The 19,473-nt window shown below is 35.4% G+C and overlaps 1 protein-coding gene across 1 annotated transcript in view; it reads left to right on the forward strand.

Annotated features, from left to right (window-relative positions):
* Window positions 1-2,311: 2,311 nt before the first annotated feature.
* The window catches only part of LOC148305178 (uncharacterized), a 19,377-nt gene continuing 2,215 nt past the window's right edge, over window positions 2,312-19,473 (forward strand). The window contains exon 1 of the mRNA XM_088267116.1: window positions 2,312-3,826. Coding sequence (XP_088123242.1) covers window positions 2,312-3,826 — 1,515 coding nt within the window. The remainder of the gene's footprint in view (window positions 3,827-19,473) is intronic.

Here is a 19,473-nt window from a genome sequence, read left to right on the forward strand (position 1 = left end):
TGTGTTATTCAAATGAAATGTCGTTTTTTTGTGGCAGCGAGGTTTTAATTGGTTTATAAAGACTACAATTCGTAAGTAATCTGTCGGATATGCCAAGATTTCGAGATATTTTAAGAAATCAACTCAGCGAGGCATCGTGGTGCAGCTATATGGACCCCTGACTGCGAGTACGGCGTTGCAGGTTCGATTTAAACAATTTGGAAGAGAAATTAAAAAAAATTGTTGGATTTTTAATGGTCTGAGTATTGAAATGTAAAATGCATACTTTGCCTTCTAATTGATACAAAAAATCGCAGAATAATCAAAACTATTCTTGTTGAAATAAGAAACATCGCTCACTCCTTTCAACAACGTCAAAAAACTTGATTTTTCAGGAGATCGTTTTTAAAGTTTATAAATATAATGTCCGCCTCCGTAGTGTAATGGTCAGCACGCTTGGGTACCGTTCTGGAGGTCCCGGGTTCGAATCCCAAGGGGGAAAAAATAAATAAAAGTGATTTTTTCACTGTCATATTTATTCAATATTACCCTGGATTGGTACCTGAAGCGGAGGGCTGATCACCTTTCCTTCATGTGTAAACGATCAAGATAACACTTCGTTTATATGACGCAGTGCCCTATGCACCATTGGGGTGCGGATAAGGGTTTTATTATTATTATTATAAATATGTATAGTAAAATGTATTAAAAATAAACGTCAAGCCACTTATTGAACTTTTTACTGTACAACAGATCTTTTTAGGTAAAACCTGAATGTTTTTTCTCCATTTAAAAAATAATTTGTGTATTAAAAAAATAATTATACAAATCTTTTTCTTCAAAATGCAAGAACAACACTTTCTGCCCTGTAGCGGGTAAATATTAAGTTAAAAATATGGCGCTTTTGCTAGGATATAGTACATTTTCTGGGCATTCCGAAAACATGCACAACAGAAAATTTATGATATATGACAATATGGGCATTATTAAGGGGATACAATGCAACACAGAATTCACTCACCGGTCGACCGCCGCAGAGGTAAGACGTTTTTCCAAGGCCATTTTATTTAAAGAATATATTTAAAATACATTTTTTTTTAATACATAAATAATTTTTTTAACTCATAACCTTTCAATAACTCTTTTTTTTTAAACCATGTAATTATTTCGAAGAAAAACTTATTTTTCAATACAAATACGGTGTTTTAAGATAAAAATCAATAGTTTGTGGACTCCATGTGCTCGACATAGGCAGCGGATATGTTTTTTTTTGAAAACTAAGTCGTAATGAAGTTGGTTATAATGTGATATCCCCAATTCAATATGTAAATCGATTTTCTCGTTACAATAGCTGAGTACCTACATAGAATCATTCATGTATTTAAATGTTTATATCAAAAACCCATCGAAAATTCATTTTATGGTGACTGCAATCAACATACCTTGACTAACAACATATTGATTGAAGAAAAAAATCTAATTACAAAGTTTGTATAGTATAAATATGTATATAAGTACATAATAAATAGTAATGACTCATTGGTATATTTAGGTGATCACATATGTAGAGATTTTTATTATCTGCTAGTGCGTACAGAGTAGGTATAATACGCAAGTTTATCGATGTGCTTGTCATTCAAACAAGTCCGTTTTTTTCAATCGTCTCTTAGTTTTCTTACAGCGGTTAGTAATTAATGATATATATATATATATATATATATATATATATATATATATATATATATATATATATATATATATATATATATATATATATATATATATATATATATATATATATATATATATATATATATATATATATATATATATATATATACCTTAAAGGCTGGGAAATGGCCTCAGTGGTATATTCTGTGCTGGACAGAACATTCCTATAAAATGCTGAGAAAAGCCAACCTTCAGGCCCTTAGTGACCGTAGACCCCTAGCAAGCCCTTCTTCCCACGTCCCCGTCGTAGGTCCTGGTAATGCAGTCAGAGCCTTTGGCGAAAACTGTAGCTAACGGGAAGAGGACGAAAGGCGATTGTCTGGCGCCTAATAACGAGACCCCCCCCAGCTAAGGGAAGGAATACACCCCTACAGAAAAACCAGGATGAGCCATCCTTCAGGGCACCTGCCCAGGCCTCGAGAGCGCAGGGTTAATCACCCGGTCTCTTAAAAAAAACATGATTACGATACCAACAACAAGTCAGCCTCGGACACAAACACCTGACTCACGGCCCGGCAAACGTAAAAAGGATAATGTTAAAGATAAGGAATTACTCTCCAACAGTGCAACGCTTCACGTTGGCACATATAATGTGCGAACCATGCGCACTCCTGGAAAAGACCTGCACGCTACTCGCATTATGAAGATGTACAAATTGGACATCCTGGGACTGAGCGAGACGCGATGGAAAGGCTCAGGAAAGAAACTGCTGGAGAAACACACAATCATCTATTCAGGACAAGAGCAGTACCATCGACAGGGAGTGGCACTTATAATGACAGACAAAGCGGCTCGCTGCCTCCAAAAATGGGAACCAATTTCTGAAAGAGTTTTACGCGCAACTTTCAAAACCACAGATAGCTCTGTAACCATACTCCAATGCTATGCCCCCACAGAAGATGCCGACGATCACGTTAAAGATGCTTTTTACGACTCTCTGCACTCCGCAATATCCTCGGTCCCGAAAAGGGACCGCGTCATTGTAATGGGAGACCTTAACGCAAGAGTCGGCACCAACGTAGCACTCGGTCCAACAGTGATGGGTAGCCACGGCCTCGGTTGCATTAACGATAACGGTGAGCGGCTCATCGAACTCGCAACCTTAAATGAGCTCTTAATAGGTGGTACAATTTTTCCTCACAAAAATATCCACAAGTATACTTGGACTTCTCCCGATGGCAATACAAAAACGCAGATTGACCATTTTCTTTACACTGCAGCCCATCGTAGAGAACTCCTAGACGTCCGCACATACAGAGGCGCCGATATCTATAGTGATCATGAGCTACTCACAGGCAAAATAAGGCTGAAATTAAACCGCACTGCCAAGCCAAAGAAGAGGAGTCAGGTCAACATTGATAAGCTGAAGGAGACAATGTCCTGGCTTAACTATGATATCGCCGTCAGGGAGGGACTCGAGCAGCAACATTCCGATGATAATGACCCTATCGAAAGCACATGGCATAACATCAAAACAGCCATAGTTACGTCAGCTCAAAGGGTTCTCGGAATGAAGCCGTCAAATCGACCCAAATGGATGTCGGATGAAACGTGGGAATTAATAGAAGAAAGGGCCAACATAAAACTCTTAAAAGATGCGGAAACTGACCAGGGTAAGCTCGAAAGTCTCCGAGCGCAATATAAATGGAAGCACCTGGCTGTCAAAAGATCCGCAAGGCGGGATAAACGCCGTTCCCTGGACACACAAATAGCAGCAGCCGAACAAGCAGCCCGTAGAGGTGATACTTCTAAGCTTTTTAAGATTACGCACCAAATCTGTGGTAAGCGGCCCCCGACCGCAGGCCCAGTTCGTGGCCCGAGCGGCCAAATCGAGTCTGAGCCCGAATGCGTGAAAAGCATATGGAGAGATCACTTCTGCCGCGTGCTAAATCGTCCACCCCCCTTAGACCCCCTCCATGTGCCCTCAGTCTCTGCCCAACTGAACATTCCGCGAGCACACGATATTTCGCAAAGCACTCCAACGCATACTGAAATTATATCAGCTATTAAAAAGCTGAAAAACGGAAAGGCGCCTGGTGTCGACGAAATACATCCGGAATACGTCAAGAGTGGCATGGACGCTCTCCTCGACCCCCTGTATCACCTACTTTCAAAGGTATGGGAAGAGGAAAGGTGCCCGAAGGATTGGGTAAACGGGGAAGTTATAGCCCTCCACAAAAAGGGTGATCCGCTGTTGTGTGATAACTACCGTGGCATTACTCTTTTAAGCGTTCCTGGAAAAATTCTGGCACAAATAATTTTGGCAAGAATCCGAAAACCAATAATGCGAGTCCTCAGAGAGAACCAAGCGGGCTTTCTACCAGGTAGGGCGTGCGCTGACCATATACATAACTTACGATGCCTGTTACAGCAAAGTAACGAATGGAACTGCGCCCTTGCCTGCTGTTTTGTAGACTACGAAAAAGCTTTCGACAGCCCGCATAGGTCTTCTCTTTGGAATATCATAGAAGCATATGGAGTTCCTGTCAAAATTGTGGCCATTATCAGGGCGCTTCACACTAACAGCGAATGCTGCGTTAGAATAGATGATGTGTGCAGTGAACCATTCGAGGTCTCTACTGGGGTGAAGCAAGGCTGTGTACTAGCCCCATTTCTCTTCATCATCATGTTTGACTTCATCCTACGAATGTCAATTCCACCGGATCGAGGAATTGCAGTGAGTCCTGCTCAGAAATTATGCGATTTAGAATATGCGGACGATGCAGTTCTAATAGATACATCGATCGGAGCCCTGCAAGATATAATTGACTCCCTCCAAATAAACTCCGCTCGGTTAGGCCTAAGAGTGAACGCCAAAAAGACCAATGTCATGTGCAACTCAGCCTGTCCGGACCGAGATCAACATCTTACTTGTGAGGGACGAGCACTCGTTCGAGTCGACACCTTCAGATACCTTGGAACACTCATGGTGGAGGATGGTAGTGTCCAGAAGGAATTGAATGTACGGCTCGGAATGGCAGGAGCTATATTCAATAAAATGCGCAATGTCTGGGACTCACTGCTTTACTCGACAAAAACCAAGTGTCGTCTCTTTAACGCCTGCATCCTAACAGTGTTGCTGTACGGATGTGAGTCGTGGCACCTCACCAAAGCTCAAAGCAAGAAACTAGCAAGTTTTGAAAATAGATGCCTGAGGCGAATACTGGGTATAAAGTGGTATGACTTCGTCAGGAATGACGATGTGAGGAGAAGAACTCAACAGCCCCTCATACTGGAAGTCCTGAAGAGAAGAAGGTGGACATGGTTCGGACATGTCCTTAGAATGCCACCTGAGGGCATCAACCCCTCATGTCTCTTCTTCCAACCCCGAGGATTCCGGCGCCCCGGAAGGCCGCTGACGACCATTCACCGACTATACTCAGCGGAACTTCGAGACGCCGACTGACCTGGGAGGAAGCCAAGGAGATGGCGCGTGACAGAGTGACTTGGAGACGACTCGTGTTGGCCATATGCTCCACCTAGGGAGCGAACATGGAAAAAGAAGATATATATATATATATATATATATATATATATATATATATATATATATATATATATATATATATATATATATTATATATATATATATATATATATATATATATATATATATATATATATAAATATACATATATATATATATATATATAAACATAAATATATATATATATATATATATATATATATATATATATATATATATATATATATATATATATATAATATATACCCATATATGATGTATATATTCGCCTATGTATATGTCCGCCTCTGTGGTGCAATGGTTAGCGTATTTAGCTACCATACTGGAGGTCCCGGGTTCGATTCCCAGGGGGGTTCAAGTAAATTTTTAGTGATTTTTCACTCATATATTTATTCAATATTACCCTGGACTGGTACCTGAAGTGGAGGGCTGATCACCTTTCTTTTCTGTGTAAACGATTAAGATAACACTGCGTTTATATGATGCAGTGCCCTATGCACCATCGGTTGTGGATTAGGGTTTGAATGAATAAAGTTTGTCTACAGAAACAGAGTGGTGTAGTGTTTTATTATCTCTGCCTACCACTACGGTTAGTTAGCTTCACTAAAATCAATATACTCGTATTCTTAGTGAATGTGTTATTTTTTGAGAAAAAAATGTATTTTAAGTTGGACTTGAATTTAAAAACGGGTCGCATGGTAGAATAGTGATAATAATCCAACCGCGTTGAATTCACTTTCGGAGTTCAAATTACATATCGTTGAAAGTTTATTATAGCGATCTCATTTACAGAGATATTATTTACCTTAGTACATATTATATAGATCGCCAGCGTAGATAATTATATATCTTTTTATCATACACAAGTATATGAATGTAGGTTACAATATTTATTAATTTTGAGGCGTTTCCCAGCATGTAAAAATAATCCGGGGTTCGGATCGTGCAAACATTCAAAAAGGGTCTCTGATAAATAAATGCTTTCCTAATCCAACACACATGGCTCTTGTAAACTCATATGAACGGCATTAATACAGATCTCATATGAACGGCATATGAACGATATTAATGGTATATGTCGCTCACTCCTTTCAAGAACGTCATAAACCAACGATTTTCAGTTGTGCATGTTTTCGGAATGCCCAGAAAATGTACTATATCCTAGCAAAAGAGGTTTATTTTTAACTTAATATTTACCAGCTGCAGGGCCGAAAGTGTTGTTTTTGCATTTTGAAGAAAAGGTATTGTTTAATTATTTTTTTAAATATACTAAATATTTTTCAAATGGAGAAAAAACCTTCAAGTTGTACCTAAAAACTTCTGTTGCACAGTAAAAAGTTCAATAAGTGGCTTGATATTTACTTTTAATACATTGTATTATATTTTTAATCTTTAAAAACGTTCTCCTGAAAAATCAAGTTTTGTTTTATTTATGACTTTCTTGAAAGGAGTGAGCGATGTAGGAATTCCGAAAATTTTATGTTGTGTGGTTGTCAATCATGGGTTGAATGGTCAAATGTCTCACGTGTGTAAAGTGATTACTTTATCAGCCTGTGACAGGTTATAAGCCATGTTATTATCCAGACTTCCATATTCTTGTTCATCTAAGTTAAGATGTCAAAAAAAAAACTACATATTTTCTACTACCTGTCGTACATACATTTCATCCCGCAGTGGTAGGCATAGAGAATAGAACGTCACTCTTCTCTGTATTTGCAAACATTATTTGCCTCTTTCACAATCATGCATCACCCGCATTGTTCCGACTCCTAACCTGACCGCATTCAAGTATTTGACATACTGAAACATATCAAGCATGTTGAGCAGAGAAAGACCGAGAAAAACTTGGTATGATAAAGTATTTTAAATACTTGTCCGGTGAGGAGTCGAAATAATCGGCGAGTATGTATGAGGAGATGCCCAAATGTGGAAGAAGAGGCCATAATTGTTTGCAAAGCTCTGCCTACCCCCGCGGAGAAGCGGCGCGATGGGTAATTAGGTTAGTTCAAAATAAAAATAAAATAATATTGCATGTATTATTTTTGACATCTCAGCATAGATGAAGAAAAATATGGAAGTCTGGGCATTTACGGGGCTTACGACCGTCATAGGTTTGTGATCACTTTGCACACGTGTAACACAGGACCAACCTGCCGATGGTTATGCCTGAAGCAAGAGCTACCGCTATATTGAACAATATCTCATTGGATATTGATCTATTCCATGTGTCTGAAGGAGTTTTCCGAAGCGGGATTCTTCTACACCTTTGGCAATAGTATTCTTGTATTTTAATGTATACGCATTAAATTTTAAGTTTGTAATGTGTATGTTAGTTATAAATAAATCAATTGAATTGAATATAACACTAAAAACATTCACCACTTCGACCCATGACAACCATACTGCTCAATTTTCGGAAGTTCTATATATATGATCCTATTTTGAAAAATTGTACAAGAATCACTAGAATTTTCACTAGTGACATCTATTGGTATTATTCTTTGTCTCACCAATTCTTGGAACTACTATTTCATATATCGCTCACTCCTTTCAAGAACGTTATAAATCAAAAAACTTGATTTTTCAGGAGAGCGTTTTTAAAGTTTAAAAATATAATACAATGTATTCAAAATAAATATCAAGCCACTTATTGAACTTTTTACTATGCAACAGATCTTTTTAGGTAAAACCTGAAGGTTTTTTCTCCATTTGAAAAATATTTAGTGTGTTTAAAAAAATAATTAAACAATACCTTTTCTTCAAAATGCAAAAACAACACTTTCTGCCCTGTAGCGGGTAAATATTAAGTTAAAAATATGCCACTTTTGCTGGCATATGATACATTTTCTTGGCATTCCAAAAACATGCACAACTGAAAATTGACGATTTTTTATTTATGACGTTCTTGAAAGGAGTGAGCGATATATGGTTCAATTTCGAAACATAGTGCTTGAATAACTAGAATTTCACTAGTTATGAGACATCTATTGGTGAGATGAAATATATCGTACGTAACGTTAAAAAATTGTGCCTGACTTGCAAGCCCCCAGGAGAGGCAACTAATCTTTCACAGTTTTCGAGTGACGTTTCGATTGATCTCACGCACATCTTGATCAAATGGGATTGATATCGACACCCTACTCGATCCACACACATGTGCCAAGGTGTACTTCCTTGGTCTTCCTAATTTAAGACCTGTTTGACCCGACTGATTGACATTTATCACTCATCTGATTACCATGAATGTTACATTGGCACTTATATTAAGAGGAGAGTCTAGAATCTCCGCACAAGAAAAATATATAAATGAAGGTTATATTTTTAAAGGAATAACCTGCAAAGCCTTCTACATTTAGAGGTTTGTCTGCAGTTAGGATAGTAAGGATGGGGAAGTTAAATGAGAAAAATACTCCACAAACACCTTAACCAATTGAAATTGCGGGAATCGAACCCGCGACGCCAGTTTCTCAGTCGAGCGTCTACCCAACTACACCACGGCGCCTGTCTTGCCTGAAGCGGAGGGCTGATCACTTATGATGCAGTGCCCTATGCACCAGGGGCGTGCATTCCATATAGGCAGAAATATAAAAATGCAATATATATACATATATAAATGCAACCAGTACCTACCTACCCTACCTTACTAAGTAGTACCTAGCTTACCTTACTACCTACCTCTACTGTTTATCTTTATTAATTCTCTGTGCACGCCACTGTATGCAACTGATTATGATAATTTTGTGTAGGCCTTGTGGATTGTTTTTAAGAGGGATTAGCCTCCTGTGATGTCGATTCCCAACTGTCAATCCATCTCTTTCGTGTTATGCCCGGGAGTCGTCTACCTTGGGTATACCCATAATTTTTGGCCATAGTTGTTTCTATGAACCTTTTACCATTGACTGTTTTATTTATAACACTTTTTCACAGTACGTACCCGGTTCATACACGCTTCATAGTGTAAAAGGGAAATATAGAATCAAATCATTTTTGCATTTTTGCCAAAAAATATATTTTTTTAAATGTGCGAAATAGCGAATTGTGCGAAGGTTAAATGTGCGAAAGATGAGGTCCGCCTGTAGTAGGTGCCGAAACAAATAATAAATAACACTACATGATTGAAGTTTTATTGATGTTTTAAGGACTGATATAAGCTGAACAGAGTACAACTGTTATGTTTATAATCGTATTGTGTCATCACCCCTTTAAATACCATAAAATATAGACCGCTTTTTCTAATAATTATGCTAATGATAACTTATAGAAAATTGAATACCTGTTTACGTTTTATTTATGTGACTAACCCTGTCAGGAATTGGAGCAAACAGTTTTTTTACGACGCGTAATAGGAAAAAAATATATACAGCGTTGTTGTGATGACTGTAGCCGCCGGTACTTGAGTGAAATAATGCGTAGGTAATAAATCAATGGCAACCCGTATTCACAATTGTATATATGTATATATATATATATATATATATATATATATATATATATATATATATATATATATATATATATATATATATATATATATATATTATATATATATATATATATACATATATATATATATATATATATATATATATATATATATATATATATATATATATATATATATATATATATATATATATATATATATATATATATATATATATATATATATATATACATATATAAGTATAAATATATATATATATATATATATATATATATATATATATATATATATATATATATATATATATATATATATATATATATATATATATATATATATATATATATATATATATATATATATATATATATATATATATATATATATATATATATATATATATATATATATATATATATATATATATATATATATATATATATTTACAACATTTTGAGTGTGTCCAAATACTTGTTCACAAAATCTGGATTATCTCCAATTACAGGAGTTATTTTCATATTATTTTTTGACATCTCATCAAAGATGAAGAAGAATATGGAAGTCTGGGCATTTACGGTAAATGCCCAGACTTCCATATTCTTCTTCATCTTTGATGAGATGTCAAAAAATAATATATATATATATATATATATATATATATATATATATATATATATATATATATATATATATATATATATATATATATATATATATATATATATATATGTATATATATATATATACATATATATATATATATATATATATATATATATATATATATAAATATATATATATATGTATATATATATATATATATTTATATATATATATATATATATATATATATATATATATATATATATATATATATATATATATATATATATATATATATATATATACATATATGTACCGAACAGATTCATTGAAACTAATTTTTTTTTCGTATTTTCAACACCCTCTAAAAAAAATGTTTTGGGGGTGTTCCTTGTGTTATGGACCAGGGCTGCTTCTTTCAGTGACTGAGATGATGAATAGCAAGAAGTATAACCGTGTTCTACTGGAAAAAATGCTACCAGAAATACAAAAATGAAGGTCAAATGGTAATGGAATATTTCCTCAGGATTTAACCCCCTGCCACATATCCAAAAAAAATGATGATTTTTTTTACACAAAAATATTGAACTGTGTTGGACTGGTCAAGAATTTTCCAGATATAAACCTTATTGAAAATCTATCGGCAATCAGCTCTCCAAAATTTATAGCACTATGGTGGAAAAGCTCATTTTGTTCATAATTTAGATATGGTTATGAGATGAAAAAATGGCATCACGTGCCAAATTCTTATACTTATAATATATGCTAAGTACAGTAAAATATTTGATTGAGCCCAAATGAGATCATATTAAATATTAATTTGTGATATAGCTAATAAAAAAAGATTTTTCGTTACTTTTTTCGAAAATACAGAAAAAAAAATTGTTTCAATTAATCTGTTCGATACTGTAAATAAGTATAAAGGGGTGTGCATTCCATATGGGCAGAAAAGCAGTGCCTATCCTAACTTACCTGTGTGACATACAAAAATGAAACCAGTACCTACCCTACCTTACTAAGTAGTACCAAGCTTACCTTACTTCCTACCTCTACTGCCCACCCTTATAAATAGTACCAGCTTACCTTACTACCTACCTACTGTGTATTTGGGATTGGATTTTTGAGAATCTTTCACTATCAAGAATCAAGAATCAAGAATCAAGAATCTTTCAAGAATCACGTATATTTTGATTGCGACTTGTATAAAACGAAAAGAAATAAACGCGTTGAAATGAACGCGTGACAAATGGTTCACTAATAAGATCATTTTAAATTATAGGGCTACAGAGAACACCAAGTTTAGTCGTGATTCGTAAAATACAAATTATATTGAGATGTGCTAACTCGTATGAGGAGTGTAGCATATTATTATCACCTATGCCTAATTGGAGAAAGCTATATAAAGGCTGTTATTCAGAAGTATACTTATTCAAATTTCCCGCCTGCACCTGCCGTGTGGCATGTTGCGCCACCTTGTTGAAACTCTTTCACATTAATGCCATTCAACTGAAGTACGAAGAAGACAGTAATCATGGTTCTGTAGCGCTCTCCATTGACCGTTACATTCTGGCCGGCATCGTCTTTTAAAAAAATACGGGCTATAGATTCCACCTGCCCATATAGCACAGCAAATAGTGACTTTTAATGGATGTAAGGGCGTCTCGACAAAGGCTTCTAGGTTTTCTCCATTCCGAATTCGCCAGTTCGGCTTATTGACATAGCCATCCAAAAATGTGCCTCATCGGTGAACAAAATTTTACGTTGAAAAAGAGTATCAAGCTGAATATTATTTTCGGCCCATTCACTGAACCTATGACGCGCATAATGGTTATTCAGTCTATTCATGGTGAAATGGAAAAAATCAACTGACAACTGCCAAATTGGCAGTCTGTAGAAATACAGTTGATTTGACAGGTGATTTGATTTGATGTGATAGAAATACATAAATTTATAATACACACAAACTAAACCATGTATACATTTCGAATGAAAACTGATTTTTTTCAATACAAAAACGGTGTTTTGAGAAAAAAATTAAAGTACCTACGTCAGATGTTACCTGGGTTTAACCCTCCATTCCCGGTGTTGTGTACCTAGTACACATTGCTTCTAATAACCTAATATCTCTATAAATATAATAAATACAAGGCTAAGATTTTAACTATTCGTCCACAACATATTTACGCATTGATTTAAAAAATAGTATTAATAATAATCATTGATAGCTGTCCCACCACATGCCCAGATCTGATACAGAAGCATCTAGGCTTCCTGACAAATCTGCTCTTGCAAAGCATTTTTTTTAACTAAGCTGCGAAATTTATTGAAAATGTGAAACAACATAAAATTGTCTTCTTCTTCTATCCATGTTCGCTCCCTAGGTGGAGCATATGGCCAACACGAGTCGTCTCCAAGTCACTCTGTCACGCGCCATCTCCTTGGCTTCCTCCCAGGTCAGTCCGGCGTCTCGAAGTTCCGCTGAGTATAGTCGGTGAATGGTCGTCAGCGGCCTTCCGGGGCGCCGGAATCCTCGGGGTTGGAAGAAGAGACACGAGGGATTGATGCCCTCAGGTGGCATTCTAAGGACATGTCCCAACCATGTCCACCTTCTTCTCTTCAGGACTTCCAGTATGAGGGGCTGTTGAGTTCTTCTCCTCACTTCGTCATTCCTGACGAAGTCATACCACTTTATACCCAGTACTCGCCTCAGGCATCTATTTTCAAAACTTGCTAGTTTCTTGCTTTGAGTTTTGGTGAGGTGCCACGACTCACATCCGTACAGCAACACTGTTAGGATGCAGACGTTAAAGAGACGACACTTGGTTTTTGTCGAGTAAAGCAGCGAGTCCCAGACATTGCGCATTTTATTGAATATAGCTCCTGCCGTTCCGAACCGTACATTCAGTTCCTTCTGGACTTTACCATCCTCCACCATGAGTGTTCCAAGGTATCTGAAGGTGTCGACTCGAACGAGCGCTCGTCCCTCACAAGTAAGGTGTTGATCTCGGTCCAGACAGGCTGAGTTGCACATGACATTGGTCTTTTTGGCGTTCACTCTTAGGCCTAAGCGATTAAAATTGTATTCCGATTTTATTGTGAATCATCTCACTCTTGCATACTTGCATTGTACAAGCGTGAGGAGCTCAAAGCTCAATGTTCTCTGGCTGAGCGGCAGTAGCTTTTGGGCTTTCGACAAGAGTAGACATATGCTTGTTCCGTGAGCGTTGCCAGATTCCTTTTTAATGTTTTCAGCAAATATAATAAATTATTATAATTTTTGACTTCATTTATAATTAATTAAGGGGATTAGCTATGAATGTCCGTATTTTCCGATTTAAAATTGCACATTTTTTATTGTGTAGTGACTACCCAACACCAGGACGCGCGTTTTATTTCAGCACCGGAAGGGAAATGTTAAAGAAAATTAAGTTGCGAGCTATCGAATATCCCGCCTTAATATAAATAATAATAAAATGCAAATAAATAATATATATATAAAGTACAATAATAGTTCCTTTTTCCTTAACGATTAACGGAATTTTAGTGTTAAGCTAAGCATAATAATAATAATAAAATAATAAAACCCTTATCCGCACCCCAGTGGTGCATAGGGCACTGTGTCTTATAAACGCAGTGTTATCATGATCGTTTTACTTATGAAGGAAAGGTGATCAGCCCTCCGCTTCAGGTACCAGTCCATGGTAATATTGAATAAATATTACAGTGAAAAAATCACTTATATTTATTTTTACCCCCCTTGGAAATCGAACCCGGGACCTCCAGAACGGTAGCCGAGCGTGCTGACCATTACACTACGGAGGCGGACGTATAATACATGGTGAAATAAACGATTTAACGTTAGTTGAGAAGAATGTTTTCTAACGATGGAAAGATTGCGAAAGATATTGAAAGGAGGGTGAACGCCGCGCCGGGGTGAGTGAGAATGAACTGTGCCTTGGAACCAGTTCTAAATGCATAAAATCTTATCAACGGAAGCTGCAACGCGTTTAAGTACCGAGCCTAATGTATTGATTGATATCTCAGCATAGATGGAGAAGTGTATTAAGATGAAAATATCAACGCCTTGGTATAACCGGCTTGCGACATATATTTATTTTAGTTCCGATCAATTCAGAAAATCGGTATTTATAATTTATAATAATAATAATAATAAAACCCTTATCCGCACCCCAATGGTGCATAGGGCACTGTGTCATATAAACGCAGTGTTATCTTGATCGTTTACACATGAAGGAAAGGTGATCAGCCCTCCGCTTCAGGTACCAGTCCATGGTATGTAATATTGAATAAATATTACAGTGAAAAAATCACTTTTATTTATTTTACCCCCCTTGGGAATCGAACCCGGGACCTCCAGAACGGTAGCCGAGCATGCTGACCATTACACTACGGAGACGGACGATATATTCTTAATTATGGAACAAAATCTACCATTTTGATAAGAAATCATATTTTTATAACCCATATAACACATGATATTATATTATAAATATAAACACTATTACGGTATCTTCACACACCGATTCGCTCGATATAATTTGGTGGAGAAAATGCCTCCTAAAATGCTCAAACGGAATTATGGAAATGTCAATTTTCTTAAATCCAAGAGTGAAAATGAGACCATGTGAAAATAAGACTCAAATCTCTAGATTGATTTTTATCTGATGGCTTTTTAGTGGACAATTATTCAGAGCATTAAGTTCCAGACGAAAACTAGATGAAACAATTAACGCTATTGTTTCTAAATTCCGAATTAAATTTAGATTTATGAAGTAAAATTAATATATTATTAGATTAAAACCAATATGATGACATCACCCAGTCTGATGATGTCGGTAACGACGAAACCCGGTCGCTTGTCAAATAAAACTAAAGTGGAAAAGCTATAAATATTGGTTTTAATCTAATAATATATTAAAATGCAATTCCATCACGAAGTGTCAGTGGATAATATATTGTAAATCTATTAAGTAAAATTAAATAAATAATACAATGTTTTTGTTTACAATATTTTGAGTGTGTCCAAATACTTGTTCACATATCTGGATTATCTCCAATTGTAGGAGTCACTTTTCTTATTATTTTTTTTTGATATTTCATAATAAAAAGAGTTTAGGCGAAACAAAAAGCTGAATGTTTCTAGTGAAGTTCTAGTGATACAAGAATAATGTTTAAATAATTGGTTTATATATATATATATATATAGAACTTCCAAGAATTTGAGTAGTGTGGTTGTCAATAATGGGTAGACACGTGTGTAAAGTGATCACTTAAACCAGCCCAAGACGGTCGTCAGCCCCGTAAATGCCCAGACTTACAATTTTTTTTATTAATATGGCATTTTTACAACATTTTGAGTGTGTCCAAATACTTGTTCACAAAATCTGGATTTTCTCCAATTACAGGAGTTATTTTCATATTATTTTTTGACATCTCATCAAAGATGAAGAAGAATATGGAAGTCTGGGCATTAACGGGGCTGACGACCGTCATAGGCTGTTTTAAGTGATCACTTTACACACGTGTAACATTCACCAATTCTACTCATTATTGACAACCACACTACTCGAATTCTTGGAAGTTCTATAAAAATGAACCAATTTAGAAACGTTGTTCTTGAATCACTATTAGTTATTATTATTTGGCATTTTTAGTTTTTGCAATGACATAAGGAGGTTTGATGGACAGTTAGTATTTTTATGATAAATAGTAATGTCTTAGACGTTTCATAAAAGTTATAGAAGTTGCATTTTTACAAGGAGAGGCAATTCATTAGTAATTGAACAGATTAAACAATTTTATGATTCAAAAACATCATTATTCACGAAAAAACCGGATAAAATATCAAAGTATACTATTCTAAAGTGGTACATGAATCAACATGTTGATATTTTCCACAAATATGTAAATTTTCGTATCTAATAATTATCGTACATTAATTTTAATGAATTGTATAAATATGGAATTGAATTAATAGTATTAAACTGGGTGAATTAAAAAATAAAACGAAACAATATCTATCTTAATTTATTTTCTATTCTTTATATGAATTAATTTAATTCTCATTTTACATCTAATTAAGTACAATTATATTCACATATGTATGATAATCTACTACTACTACTACTATCACTCCGTTTCTCTGCATGGGTAGGCAGAGAGGATGGAACGCCACACTCTTCTGTCCTGACATACACTCCTAGCTTCCGTCACATCCATACATCTGGTTATACATGCCCCCCAATTACGTAAACTTATGACAACGCCAGATTTTAGGTTTTGATTGATCGGCGTGTATGTATGAAGAGGAGCATTAATCTGAATTATGTGAAGTCTTCTTCTTCTTCTTCTTTTAGGACTAGGTCCTGTCATTCTCGGGTTGCTCCTGGGATGTGGAAGACCAGCTATCCTTCCATCGTTTAGGTGGTCTTCCTGGGGGTCTGATCCCGCCTATGCTGCTGTCCGCTGCCACCCTCACCACTCGATCCGAACTCGCTCTTCTCACATGATCTCTCCAGAAACGTCTTCTTTCTCTTCCCCATCGCACAATCCCTACAATGGATCCCCAAAAACTATGCGAATTGTTCGTAAAAATAGAGTGGTGCAACGTTTAATTCTCTTTGCCTACCCCTGCGGGGAATCAGCGTTATGGTTAGTTAGTAAGTTAGAACTTTTACGTTTTTATTTATATACATAGGTGGCAGTACAATATGTGTTATTTTTTGAAAAGTTTAGTCGTGGCGTTTTAGGATTATTTTTAGGGTTACAAACACCGTATGGGAATTTTTCCGTCCGGCAGTCCAGTTTTGAAAAATGAAAACGACTACGACAGTTTAGCGTGACCGAATTTACGTGCAACGCATTCACGCGCCCATCAAGAACTCTGATCTGAAGAAAGATGGACAAAAGCACAAGCCAATCCAAGCCAATCGTCGTTTTAAAACGCTAACTGACGTGCCGAGCGGTAAAATTCTGTGTAATTCCGTGTAGTGGACAAATGCATCGGTGTGTAAAAATGATCCGGAATGCATCGAAACACGTGTCACAATAGATTTTAAGAAATAGTGGTATTTACCAAGTAAAACTTAAATTAAAAATGGATACATATTAGCACAAAGTGACCACCGAATCAATTAATGAAATTATTTTAGAATATATTCTGGTGATTTTTGGCTTATTTTTTTTAATTCTATGTATTAATTTTTAAATCAAGCACAGAATTTTTAAGTCTACCAAGTTGTATTTGATTTAAAAATACAAAAATTAATATTATGACAATCGTTTCGCCTAGCTAAGGCATTTTCAAACGAATGTGAAGATTAAATGGACTGACGGTCCTCATGTAGCTATACAATTCTAGGTACTTAAGTGATTGTTTTAACAAGTGCAGTAAACAATTTATGGGAGAAACATAAGGACCTTCAGTCCATTTAATCTCGAAATACTAATTTTATGTGTTTTTTTTTTTAAATGAAATATAACTTCGTAGACTCAAAAATCTGTTTTTGATTTAAAAATTAATACATTCATATATTTTATTTTTTGTTTCGGCATTAACTTTGTGGTAAGACATATTACAATGATTAAAGAAAACACTTCGTTTTTTACCAATTGAGTTTAATTATAGACTACATGTTTCAGAAGTTAAACTTCCATCATTCAGGTCTGTATAATAACTAAAATATAAAATATAAAATCTTTTCCCCTCTCCTTATTTACAGAACAATTTTATATTTTATATTTTAGTTATTATACAGACCTGAATGATGGAAGTTTAACTTCTGAAACATGTAGTCTATAATTAAACTCAAGTGGTAAAAAACGAAGTGTTTTCTTTAATCATTAATATATACCTACATATATTAAAATGGAGTTCTACAAATTAAAGGCCAAATCAATAAATATTTTATCTTAAACAAATCTTCTTTGCTTCGTATATTATTTCGTGCTTCTTTACACTTAAATAAAATAGTCTGTCAAAATATTAAAACTACACATTTAAATCATCAAGCAAATGTGTCAGACACACTTATTATATCTGTAAACTTGGGACAAAAAGAATACCTACTATAGGCTAATGACACAAAAAATGTGACCCACATTTTACACGGATTTTTACATCCCACTAGACTTCATACGTTTGACAACCCATCACGACTCACACGTGGTTTTTCATGCCTTTAAAAAACATAATACAATTTTCACCATAAACGCCAAATAAGGCACTAATTTCTTAATCAGCTCCAAATTCGACTAAATGTGAATCTACTTAAAAAAATCTGCTTTTTAGTTATCTGTGTTTTGTTTGATAAATTTTCAAAATAACACTTTGAGTAACAGTAATACATTTTAATTTTTTTTTTAAATCATGTATTTATTACTTGCATTAGAAAATTCTGCTTGCCTATTAATAATAATAATAATAAATCCCTTATCCGCACCCCAATGGTGCATAGGGCACTGTGTCTTATAAACGCAGTGTTATCATGATCGTTTTACTTATGAAAGAAAGGTGATCAGCCCTCCGCTTCAGGTACCAGTCCATAGTAATATTGAATAAATATTATATTGAAAAAATCACTTATATTTATTTTTACCCCCCTTGGGAATCGAACCCGGGACCTCCAGAACGGTAGCCGAGCGTGCTGACCATTACACTACGGACCTATTATGTACAAGGATTTATAGCATATTCAGTTTATATACCTTAAATAGTTAGTCCGCCTCCGTAGTGTAATGGTCAGCACGCTCGGCTATCGTTCTGGAGGTCCCGGGTTCGATTCCCAGGAGGGGTGGGGTTAAATAAAAATAAGTGATTTTATCACTGTAATATTTATTCCATATTACCCTGCACTGGTACCTAAAGCAAAGGGCTAATCACCTTTCCTTCATATGATATTATATGAGTTCCAAAATTTTTAGTTTTATGGTTGTCAATCATGGGAATTATGGTGCATGTTATACGTGTATAAAGTGATCACTGAAACTAGTGACTTAGGTTTGTCCTTTTTAATACCCAGACTTCCACATTATTCTTCAAACAGAACGTGGACGACCGAAAAAGACTTGGCACGATCAGATCAATCAGAACCTAAAATCTGGCGATGTCAAAAGTCTGCGTAATCGGAGGGCATGTATGACTAGATGTATGGATGTGAAGGAGGCGAGGAGTGTATGTCAGGACAGAAGAGTGTGGCGTTCCATCCTC

Source organism: Brachycentrus maculatus, unplaced genomic scaffold (assembly GCF_059751285.1).
Source record: "Brachycentrus maculatus isolate JH-2025_06_01 unplaced genomic scaffold, ASM5975128v1 h1tg000282l, whole genome shotgun sequence".
NCBI classification, from domain to species: Eukaryota; Metazoa; Arthropoda; class Insecta; order Trichoptera; family Brachycentridae; genus Brachycentrus; species Brachycentrus maculatus.